Source organism: Manacus vitellinus, unplaced genomic scaffold (assembly GCF_001715985.3).
Source record: "Manacus vitellinus isolate BGI_N305 unplaced genomic scaffold, ASM171598v3 scaffold_8_pilon, whole genome shotgun sequence".
Taxonomy (NCBI): Eukaryota; Metazoa; Chordata; class Aves; order Passeriformes; family Pipridae; genus Manacus; species Manacus vitellinus.
Window position 1 is genome coordinate 24,003,256 of NW_021940864.1, and position 11,915 is coordinate 24,015,170.

The 11,915-nt window shown below is 34.8% G+C and overlaps 1 protein-coding gene across 1 annotated transcript; it reads right to left on the minus strand.

Moving 5' to 3' along the window:
- Nucleotides 1–638: 638 nt before the first annotated feature.
- Nucleotides 639–11,275, minus strand: LOC112841350 (serologically defined colon cancer antigen 8 homolog). The gene is made up of 7 exons (XM_025896379.1): nucleotides 11,183–11,275; nucleotides 6,470–6,634; nucleotides 6,273–6,355; nucleotides 3,041–3,154; nucleotides 2,510–2,635; nucleotides 2,073–2,213; nucleotides 639–707 (listed from the first exon to the last, which is right to left on the minus strand). The coding sequence occupies exons 3-7, from the start codon at nucleotides 6,315–6,317 to the stop codon at nucleotides 639–641; spliced, it is 495 nt and encodes a 164-aa protein (XP_025752164.1). The 5' UTR covers nucleotides 6,318–6,355; nucleotides 6,470–6,634; nucleotides 11,183–11,275.
- Between the last annotated feature and the right edge of the window lie 640 nt (nucleotides 11,276–11,915).

Consider the following 11,915-nt stretch of genomic DNA (forward strand, 5'->3'; position numbering starts at 1 on the left):
TGGGTGTACAAGGGGAAGTTCAGTCCTGAAAACCATATCTTAAAGTGGTTGCCCCTTCCTCTGTTTTTTCATAATTTGCTACCTATTCAAACGTTGAATATTTTGAGGAGTACATGAGGACTTACATTCAAATGTTTTTGTGTTTAAAGATATGCAAGTTACACAACTGGAAATACTGCCTGAAAACCTCAAAATTATATTTTCCTGCTCCAAAATCATTATATGGTCTAAAACTAGTTTGATGCTTAAGATCTCTAAAATTTGCAATATAAAATATTAGTAGAAAATTGGTAATTATGGAAGGCCTCACACATGATACAATATTAACTGCTCTTTTTTTTCTTTGATTGGTGTACCTTAGCAGACATGATGTTTCTCTGAGGAAAGAGGGTGAAAAGGATAAAGACATCTTATATTGCTACTGTTACTATAAAGTAGTAGTACATTCAATTTTTTTGTTGCTACATTTATATTTGAGAAAACTTTCCATAAAACCAGCTTTCAGGGACACTGTCAGAAAACACAACATTCAGGCATTCAGGCATTCTCCTAGTTAAATTCAGATCAAGAGTGGTTCATGCTGTTATGCAGTGATAATTTATTAACAATCATTTTAAGGAAAAAGTAAACACTTCACTTTACCTTAAAGACTGTATTTGATCATCAAGGATATTGACTTTTTCTTGATAAAGAAGTTTTAGATTCTCCTGTAGAAAAGATGGGAGAAAAGAAGTGTCTTCTGCTTTTTTCATAATAGTCTTTACAAATAAACCTAGACTTCAGCCACATTCATTGTTTCCCCCCGAGGAAATAAACTTGTTGAAATACTAGTGGCAGAGAAACCTAAATATTTCACACTTCTGAACGTCTACAAAATGAACAACCTTCCCATTTTCTTATTTCTGTGTATCTTGCCAGAACCTCATATGGTAAACTGTTGCAGCTCCAACTGTAGCCCTCTACAATGATTTACACAAGTTGATGATCGTATCCTGAGTTTGCTTTTGCTTTCCCATAAGTTAGCAGATATTAAAGAGGAATTCTGAAGAACTGGAAGTAGACAGGCTATTTATTTATAATACAGTGTATAATAGAGCGAGTTACTTTTATTACCTGGTGAAGAACAAGGTATATGAATCAACCACACTCATGTTAAATGCAGTGTTGATAACAAACCAGATAAAGCACTACAATTTTAGCTCACTATGACTCTTAAAAAGAAGTCACAATCAACACGATTCTCTTGCTTTAAATGTGGCAGATGAAGAAAAATGCAGTTACTGTAAAACTTAGCTTTCAAACAACTGCAGGCATTAGGGATCACTGAGCTCTAAAATACTAGCACGAAAATAAGAAAACTGTATTTTTCAGTGAAAAAAATTAATAAATACATATAATTGAAGTATTACAGTACCCTATACATTTCAGAGTGCACATATGCACACGGATAAAAAATATCAAAACTTTTCAGTTAACCAAGCTTTTTTCCCCAAAGATAGCAATGCTACCCTACTACTCCAGGGCAAAAGAAAAATTAATATCTTGCCAAACTAAAAATATAGGATAGAGACAACATTATCTCTAAATCACTAGGATACCTCTGTATGTCTAAAAGCAAAAAACTTGTAATTCAGCTTAGGGAAAGCAGACTGCATGAAGCTACTTTTGTACCTCACTGAGCCTGTGCTGCTCCAGGAGCAGAACAACTCATCACAAAAGAGCTTGTGTAGAGGGCTACATAAATTACATCAGCTAGTTCCCACCTGCTTGGGCATTGACTTACTGCTAAGAATCTCCAAAGTACAGTGGAGCCATCATCTTTAAACAAGACTTACCTGTGGAAAGTCAACATCTGCAGATACAACCTGCCATCTGTATCTAACTGCATAATATTAATTAGGGCATAATGAGAAGATGAGGTTTAAGAGCATAAAATTTGAACTCAGATTAAGGTTCAGTCAACCAAAACTCCTCCTGTGTCTGTTACAAAATTAATCATCAGAACTGCAGCAACAAGAAAGGACTGAAAGTTTTTGCAAAGGTAGGACTCTGCAAAGAAAGTTTATACCAACCAGTTCTATAGGCCATTTTTCTATGCCTTCAGCAGCTGCTGTAACAAAAGCCTGATCTTTGTTACGTGCTGGTGATGAGGGGACAGGCTGACGCATGCTAAAGTCTTTACCACCTCCAGGCCAGGAGTTCTGAGTATCTGCCTAAAACAAAAATATTAACACTTCAGTTATAATTATGTAGGCTGTTTTTTTAAACAAATGCTACTTATGCAAGTATTGAATCTTACAAATTTCAGTAGAATATAAGAACCAATAAACAAGTCAATTAGGTTAGCAACCTATGATAATGATGTTACCCAAGGAAATCCATGTTTGCAAATTCTCATTAAATTTTGACTAAAATTCAGTTTGCAGACAACCATTTGTATATCCTTCCATAAAAAGAATCAGGTCAGGTGCCTGAGCACTGATTAAAAGGACAAAAAATAAAAACCTACCGAGGCATCTAGAAGAGTTTGTTCTCTCAATGTGTATTCTGCAGTTAAGAATTTCAGTTTCTGATGGAGTTCCTCATTTTCAAGTACAACTGCTTGTACTCGATCTTTCATCCCAGACAACTCCTCCTATAGTATAAAGGGTCAGCATGTAAAAGGCTCCTTGAGACAGCTATCGACATTGGAATACATCTTGAGACCCAAAGTCTAGATTAACATTCTCAACTATTTTAACCCTTTTAGAGGAAGTAAGAATATTCAAAACATAGATGGTATTTTTGCAGCTTGAATTCCCATGTAACTGCTTAAAAAAAAAAAAAAAGCTTATTTGTATTTGTATTAGGACATAAAAATGCCCTAAATACCCTTAAACACCAGACACTAAGACACATGGTAAGGGATCTACCGAATTGCATTTGGTTCAGTTTGGGTCATTACAACAGGCAATCTAAAGTCAAAGTTAAGCTGCTTTTAAAGCAGTTATTCATATTTGGGGGATCAGGGTTTTAATAGGTCAAATATGTTGTCTGATACCTTGCAAAACTTCACTTCTGTTTCCAAATGGTTAATGTACTGTGATTGATCATTGATTATAGGAATGAGATCAGAAAGGGCTGGTGATTCTCCAGGTACAGCTTCTGGGGGTTTCTGAAGGAAATAAAGAATAGTATGTGTTATTTTCCAGTTTTCCATTTATTGCAATAAGACATTGCTTGCATAAAGAATACAATGTACACTTTTCTGGTATGGATTCAAAATGCACACAGAGCTGTTAATGGAATCCTCTCAGAGGAACAACAGGTACATTTCTAGCATTAATTCATGATTCTGGATGAAAACAAGCATCTTTATGCCAATCCCTACCTCGTTTGAAACTGATACAATCCTAACATCTGTGATCTCAGGTCAGAAACATATCTTTTTGTCCAAAAATATTCCATATTCTTAAATATAATTAAAAACTTGAAGATCATAGAACTCATTTTCAGGAACTCATGAGGTATCTGGAACTATGATTGGGGAGAGAAATGGAGTATATCTAGAACCATTTGGAAAAACATTTAGAGAAGGAACTCCAAATTTGCAACGTATTCCACCCGGCTCAGTGCATGTAAGTCCCATGTTCCATTAACTCAGAATTCACCTTGATTTAAAGTCTGTTAATATTAACTACTTCATAAATTTTAAAAGAAACGAACCACACTTGTTAAAGTATATATAATATAGCCCTGATAATACTTGTCACTCATCTTTCTACTTCTCTGGCTTCTATTCATCCCTCCCTCTTCTCTGAAAGTGGAATGAACACCTTGCAGCTGACACCTCCAGCTGCCTCCCTGAAAAGATTACACCACAGCAGTGCTGGGAAACATTTTTCTACAAATTATTTTTCACTGAAAACCAGTGCTAATGTTTAACCTGAGAAACATCAGTGTACTGTAAACAATACTGGTAAGAAATGGTTTCACTAAAAAGAAAATAACATGTAGTATATTTTCCCAGTATAAAGAGAGCATCTCTTTGTGACTTTTTTTTTAACCTTTTTTACAAGGTAATTGTTATGAATTGATTTGAAATTATTCGGGATTTTTTAATTAATGTTCTGATAATGTAACATATTATAGGATAAAAGAACAATGGTCAGGGGAGGCATATATTTAAATTAGGCTGAACATTAAAATCAGAACTGAAAGACACATATGATCAGTATGAATTACCAAACATTTATGCCTGAGTCTCAGAAATCCTGTTCACATTTGCATACTTAATATTAAAAAGGATTTATAAAATATAAATGTTTAGCAGCTTTAAAAGCCAGCATTCTACACAGTGACAAAGTTTTGCCAACATCAAAAATAATTTGGCCCACCTTGTACTTTTCCCGAATGCCCCAAATTTCAAACATCTAATCCACAGAATTAGAGAAACTCTGCCACCCTGTAAACTGGCAAGAAACAAAAGGAATCCATCACAGAAACTCCAGCTATAACAGCAGCTTCAGGAACAGCTAGGTTAACCAAAACTCAGCCTGCAGAACTACATTTGTTGTACAAAGCAACTGTGCTGGTCCTTGACCTCAGGTGGAAAAATGTAGAGCAAAAGGAAAATTTCCACCCAACTGTTTGGATGTAATCAACAAAAAGATGAACTCATTTGATGTCTATTGCAACTCTTATCAATGAGAAAGAAAAGGGAATTTTATTAAGACAATGTAATTTATATGTATGAAGTGTGGTAAAGGTTACTAAACAGTATACTTTCTGTGAAATATTATAGTTAGCTACAGATCATGCAATCATACAGTATTCAGTAGCCATCAGGTATTTCAGTGTAACTCAAAGCAAAATGTTAAGGTTATTGATAATCTAAGTTTGCTTTCCTTGAACTGTGGGGAACTGGGTTCTTCTTATACAAGAAGCATTTCTGTAGTGTCCAGTAAATCACCAGAGAAGCTCGTATTTTATAAGGGTTTGGGATTTTTTTGGTGTGTGCACGCTTTCGCACTTTCACATTTTTTTGAACTTTACACTTCGTCTGTCTTCAGAACACTTTCACATCCAACCTAGCAAGCAGGTAGAGAACAGCTGCAAAGGAGAATAAGGATACCACTTCACAGAATGCCTCTTACTGGAAACTTCAAGAGGAAGAAATAAGACAATGCCCTACCAATACAGTATATTCCCATTTTTTCCTCTGTTTATTCATCCATTCTTTAACCCACTCCCTGAAAGCACTAGCCCATGTTCCTTAAATAAAAGTATTCCGTTTTCTGAATTTTCCACTCTACTAAAACTTCCCAATACAAGTAGAAAACTTGACCAAAGGTGGAATAAAAGATTGTTTCCCTCCCCTCCCAGGCTAAATACAAACGGATACTGATTCACATCATGCCAAGGTCAACCAACCAACATTCCCTTGAGCTACAAAACACTAACTCTTTCCTATGCCATTATGAGGCAAAACACCTGTCAGGACAACCATATTAAACTCATGAATTTTAGAACATTCAGAGAAGTTAACTTTAAATCACATTTCTCAGGGTCAAGACAGTAGGGCTAGGCTCTTTACACAGGCTGACAGCAACACAGCAGGAACACAGCCTTTAGATTATTCTGCTGTTACCTCAACTTTGACAGCAAAGAGCTGCTTGTCTTGCCTAGTATAAACCAACAGTAGCCAGTGAAGGCCGTCAAAAGATAAAACTGTAACATCTTTGAATTATTTTCCCATAGAGATGCTATTGACTAGCAGCTGCTCTGTAACTAAATTGTGCACTCCACATACTTCTGTGTAGTTCTGCTGCAAGAAAGCAGAACCTAGAAGCCCTTGTAAGGGTATAAACAAAATTACACAGAAAGCACTGCATTTCTTACATGAACACTTCTAATCCTTTAAAGAAAAAGCATAGTTGCAGCATAAGAAGGCCATTGAGAATCCTTGAGGTACAGTCAAAGGAAAACAGAGGCTGCTTTTACAGAAATTTTTCTACATTGTTTATCCCAACTGTTTCCAAAACAAAAAGGACGAATAACCCACACTGCATGATCAACAAAAAAGGAGAAAAGTCTAACCCTGTATTATAGATTCCTTTTTCTTTCACTGTGGTCATAAGCATACAAAGGTCTGGCCATAGCATCCTCAATCTCCTGTATTTAAGAACATAAAAACGATTCAATGCTTCTTTTTCTCCCTGTATGCTATAAAAGTGTTCTCAACATGTATGCCATTCATTCAAACAACACAAAGGAAAGCAGAAGAAACATACACAGAATGATGACTTCCTTCTTGATGGAGAGACTTCAATTTCCATTCTCTCTTGATGTTGCAGCAAAATTTTAAGTTGATTAACTAGGAAGAGACAAAAAAACCCCCACCATTATAACAAAACATAATTACTTTTTTCAAATAAATTAGTTTAATTTCTAAAAATTATTAAATCATTTGCTTTCAGGGTAATCTTACCTGCATGACTGTGCTGCAGTTCCTGCCTGGCCGCATTCCCACAGTCATCATTTTCCCCATCTGCATCATCAGTGCCCTCGTCCACAGAGGACTGGTCAAATCCAATGTCATCCTCACCCTTTGCCAAGGCATATTTCAGTTGATGGATGCTTTCAGTAGCACGTTCTGAAAATAAAAAAAAAAAGTAATCACATCATTAGCCACAATAAGCAACATAAAAGAAAGTATTTACTGACTGATATTTTAATTGGAAAAAACATGAGAGAACTAAAAGCTTTCAGCATGTGTCTAGCTTGACTACTTGACCTAAACTCAGACATTGAAAGCAATTTCCTAATTCAAACAGCCAAAACAACTGCTATATTTACAAAATACTTGCTAAATATTTACTAAATATTCAAAGACACAGCTATAAATAGCATCTTAGCCCCTCAACACATTAGGATTCTGCAGCAGCACAAATAATAATATACCCAACCCTAAAACATTTCCTAACATACACACTTTTTGTACTTTTCAATGAACCTAAAGCTCATGCTATATTTTATACAACATGGAGGAGTCAGAACCAGGAACAATATTTTTGCTTTCTAATGATGCCACCACACATTACAAAGCAATGTATCACACAACAAAACAAATACCTAAGTATACAAAATAATAATTCAGCAAACTGAGCCAACATAAAACAGTTACTTAGTAAAGACTGATGACTTCTGAACAAGTGGGAAAAATAAATAACAACACTATTCTAGGAAAAAACCCCAAGACACAACAGAAAACTTCTTTCCAGATAAATACAAATATTTTCAAGAACTGACTTACTGACAGTAGTGGTCTTTTCTAATGTTCAGTATATTTTTTTCTTATATTTCTTTTTTAAGCTGACTTCACAAAAACCCAAAAATTTGCCAATCATAAATGCCATATCCCTCTGATACAGCTTAACATTTCCAATGTGCCAGAAAATAGATTTGAGAGATCTGTAGCTGAGAGATGACAATCAAACTGGAAGTCACAAAATGCGGGCTTGGTTTTAGATAATCATATGTATAGTTCACACCACAGGACCTCAGACAGCTCACTTATTACTTCTTTCTTTCAACTGCCTGTGTAGTTGGAAGATGAGTATTTCATTTCACTTCCCTTTAAGCAATGTATTATACTAACTAGAAAAGACAGAGTAGTAACCTAAGTAGTATGGCTTCATGCAATGTTCAGCAAAGCAGGATCTGCTGTAGTACCAAGTGAACCAAGAAAATGACCTGTACATCAGTCACGGAGGGTACACACTTGGCGAGACAGTCCTCCAACAAAATTCACAGTCACTTTATCAGGAATACAGGAAGACATGTTTCTTTTACATTTCTCCTAAGTAATGTCACAGTCACGTACGACTACCAGGCAAAACTACACTAAATCAGAAAAGTTCCATTAATAGTTAACTGTTACTAATTTAAAACAAAACAAAAACCCACACTCTCAAAACCTCACTTGACTTTCAGAAACATAAAATCATAGCCATTTTCTTCATTTAGCCCTAAATTCTTTGGAGGGCTATTCTCCCCTAAGACTATCATACATGAAACATTTAGATATAAGTGCCCACAGAACAGGAATTTAATTCTTGTGAGCCAAGTTTATAAGGTAACATCTTCTACTGGAGCAACTGCTACATCTAGAAAATTGGTAACCTTTGCAACACACATCCTTAACTTGTTTTTACATGCTTGTAATTTCTAAATTGATATGATGCATAAGTAACTGAAAATATATTTTTGTCACTGGCAAAAAAAAGTTTAAACAAATAAGCACAGTTCATTTGTTATTCTATCTATTTGTTAGATAGAATTCAGAAGACATGCCTCAGAGTATAACATATGTTGCTGGTTACAAATATTAATAGCTCCTTTCTTCCAAAGGGAAAGGTAAATAGCAGTTCAAGTCAGAAAACAAAAGCTAGATATGTATTTCTGCCTTCACTTTATCTATCAAGTTCACATCATCCTGACTGAAGCTTGGAAATTGATTTTTTTGCCCACTCTAATGATTCTCTCTACTTTTTCGGTCTTCTTCTCTGCTTGGTTGTAACTTACCAACAGCTTATAAAATATAAATAACCCCCCAAAAAGCATTATATTTAAGAACATGGTTCTCAGTCCAGTATGCTAACCATCACTCTCCTTTTAGCAATGCAAATTTTTAATAAAAACCTGACCAATTTTTTACCTATTAATCTTCTCTCAGCATTTATTTTTAAAGTCCAGTAATCTTGTGGCTGACATCATGTCAGTTGATTTTCGGGTACTTCATCCTTTAATAAATTTAATGCAAAAGAAGACATAAAAGGCACATTTCAAACAGTCATAATTTAGTGTAACAAACCCCCAACACAGTTCACAAGGCAATGACTCAAAAAAGAGGGGTTTAGGTCAAATATTTCTCCTTTGGCATATTTGCGCTATTCATCCTTTCTTAAGCATTCCAAGATGCTATGAGGGTGGGAGGGCTAATTGAGAAATGCCAGAAGTATCTCACTGATGCAATGGCTTAGATATTTAGCAAACTATGTTGCAACTAGTTGTTGCCAAGAAATGTTCAATGTCATATTTTGTGGTGTGTTATCTGATAGCAATAAAGTTCCTTCATTTCCCTATTCACTGTAGATGTCTGTCAGAGAACCTGAGTATCAATATTTGCTCCACAGCCAGTGACAAACAACAATACAAATCAAACCCATATATATCAAACCCATCAAAACTAAACAAACCCATATATATTGGTTTTTCCCAAACTTCTCTTTGTCTTTGTAATATCAAAGCTTTTGAACTCAAAGGTAGTACTTGATCCACAAAGATAACATAGATCTTCTTACACTATGTACTCTTCTCCCATAAAATATACAGGGCAGTCAGTAACAGTGAAACACATTAAAACCATTATCAATGGGACACTGATGTCTATTTTTTTTTTTTTGACTACTCTTTCCTGCCTCTGGAATAATGTCACCACATTCTTGAAAGCTTTATCAAGTATTTGCTTAAATGTCTTAAAAGCTTGCCTATTTCCAAATCACAAATGTTGCTGCCATAAGCAAACCACTCGCCACTGAGAAACTGGGAGTTAGGAGTTCATGATGGTGTGGTTTTACATACAACAAAGAAGACTGGAACTGGATGTGTAAAAGGGAAGAAGTACATTAAAGCACTTTTTTTTCCAAAGTAAGGGATGCATCATTGAGTGGAAAGGTTATGTTTGTTGTTTCTGCCAATGTAAAAACATTCTTTTCAAATATGAAAGAAATTGAAAAAACCTCTGTGGATGAAAACTACTGGACACCAAAGAACCTTTGCTTAAAGACAATATGATAATTTTTAATTAATTTAGAAGTAATTAATTTTTATGTGCTCCCACAGTCAACTTAACTTTTTCATTTAGGCTACTCCTGTAAAACTACGTTTTACAGAAATAGGACCTCAGTAAAAACATACTGCAGAAAACTGCTCACATGCAGTCCTACGATTCACATATCAAAATCAATCAGCATCTTTCTTTTCTACATCTTAACAAGACTCTACAAATGAAATCCAAACATGTATTCCTGTTCTATGATAAAACATCATTGATGTGCTATTTTCTATAGGAACAGCTGAGGATATAATAGAAATTGGACTCATGTGGGTCAAAACTTAAAAAAACCCACTTGTTTCTTTAAAACTCTTTGGTTTTCAGTGTTTAAAGGATCTGAGACAATTATGAAAAATGGCAAGCTAGCACCCAAATCTGAGGGATCAAACTCAATACATTAAAAAAAACCCCAAAACCAATTGCTCCATAAAAATGCTATCAAGTTGTCAACTATCATATATGAATCCCAGGCAGTACGTGCCACAATGGACAGGCAGACAACTTATCTAACACCTTAGTAATATATAGAAAGAAATATATTACTGCTTATTATTTCAGAGACAGAAGCAACCAGCAATCCTAATCCAAGATCAAGGCCTATTATTCCGGGTACAAAGATATTCCTACTCCTCAATTCATCTAAACTTGAATGCAACTCTGGACTAGATTAAGTTCAGTTAAGCATAATGCTTTAGACAAAACCAATAGAGCCATGACTGAAACATTAATTAATCTTCAAAAACAACATGACATATTCTACATGATGAATAAAGATACTTCTCTGCCCTAAAAGAAACATTGATAACTACGGTTATTTTCTGTACTCATTGTAACTACAAAATCTAAGTATTATGCCCTGAAAATATAATATAGGTATCCTTTTTCCATAGAAGTATCTTTGTATAAATATAAATGGCAGATTTTTTTTAATATAGGAATGTCAATCCTACTACTGAACAACATTTTTTTACATTGGAGGTACAGTAAAGATACACTCAACTTGTCAAAAAAAAAAAAAAAAGAAGACAGAAGATAAAGTCAGGAAACTCTGAAGTAAAATACAACATGAAGAGGTAGCTGTTATCTCCAAAGTAGTAATCAGCTTGGGGGGAAACAAAAATACTCTAAAAAAAGAATTAAAATAAAAATCAGTGTAAGAATAATTTGCCGCTGAAGTGAAAACAGAAAAAAAAACAGAGAAGGCATTGAACCGGGTTAGCATTGCCTGAACAAGAGATGTTTTTTCAGACACTGCACAAGACTGCTTATAAAGAGTACTCCTTTAAATGAAAGCACCAAAGTTACCTCATTCATGAACTCGGAAATGCCATAGAAAATACTCTGGGAGCTAATGGAGAGTTTAGCAAAGGAACCAACCATCCAAAACAACAGAATTGCCTGAAAGACATGGAAAATAACTCCAGCTGGTAGAAGCATTAAGCAGCATAAATTAAAGAAAACAAACTACAACTGTATGAAAAAGTTGCCATAAGTCTGTCATCTAAAGCTGACAGTCCAGTTCTAGTAATGTTTACAGGAACATGAAGTTACTGGCTATAAATTCAAAAAACAGCTTCGCTTTGTGATATCTCAATCAGAAAATGGTCTTAGAAAGTCAAAGAAGAAGGAATTACACCAATTCTTTAGGTCTTAAAAAAAATTATAAACTTATGTGAAACAGTTAACTGACAAAACAGACAATTAGACAAGTTAGTGAAAACACAAAGATTATGACCATTTAAAGAAAACTTTCCTGTGCAAAAGTATATCAACTTTTACTTAGTTTCTATTGACAGTTAAAAATCTAAAATTGTACATCATGTACCTCTTCTGAGATAGCACTTCAGCCAACTGCTGAAAAATACTGAAACAGTGAATTTGCTTGTAAGTGTTTTTTTGGTTTTTTTTCCATCCTGGAATTTACTTATCATTCTGACACGCAGCTATTCTTCTTCATTGGCTGCCAAACACAGGCATGCTACCATGCTAGGTAACATACTATATGGCAATTTTGAGACTAAAAGGATCCTATCAATTA

Excerpts from the sequence above, each read along its gene's own strand:
- LOC112841350 (XM_025896379.1), bottom strand. The coding sequence starts at position 6,317 with ATGGAAATTGAAGTCTCTCCATCAAGAAGGAAGTCATCATTCTGT. Across the intron at positions 3,155-6,272 it reads GAAGGAAGTCATCATTCTGT|AAACCCCCAGAAGCTGTACC; the intron begins GTATGTTTCTTC and ends TATTTCCTTCAG. Across the intron at positions 708-2,072 it reads AAAAATGGCCTATAGAACTG|GAGAATCTAAAACTTCTTTA; the intron begins GTTGGTATAAAC and ends TCTTTTCTACAG.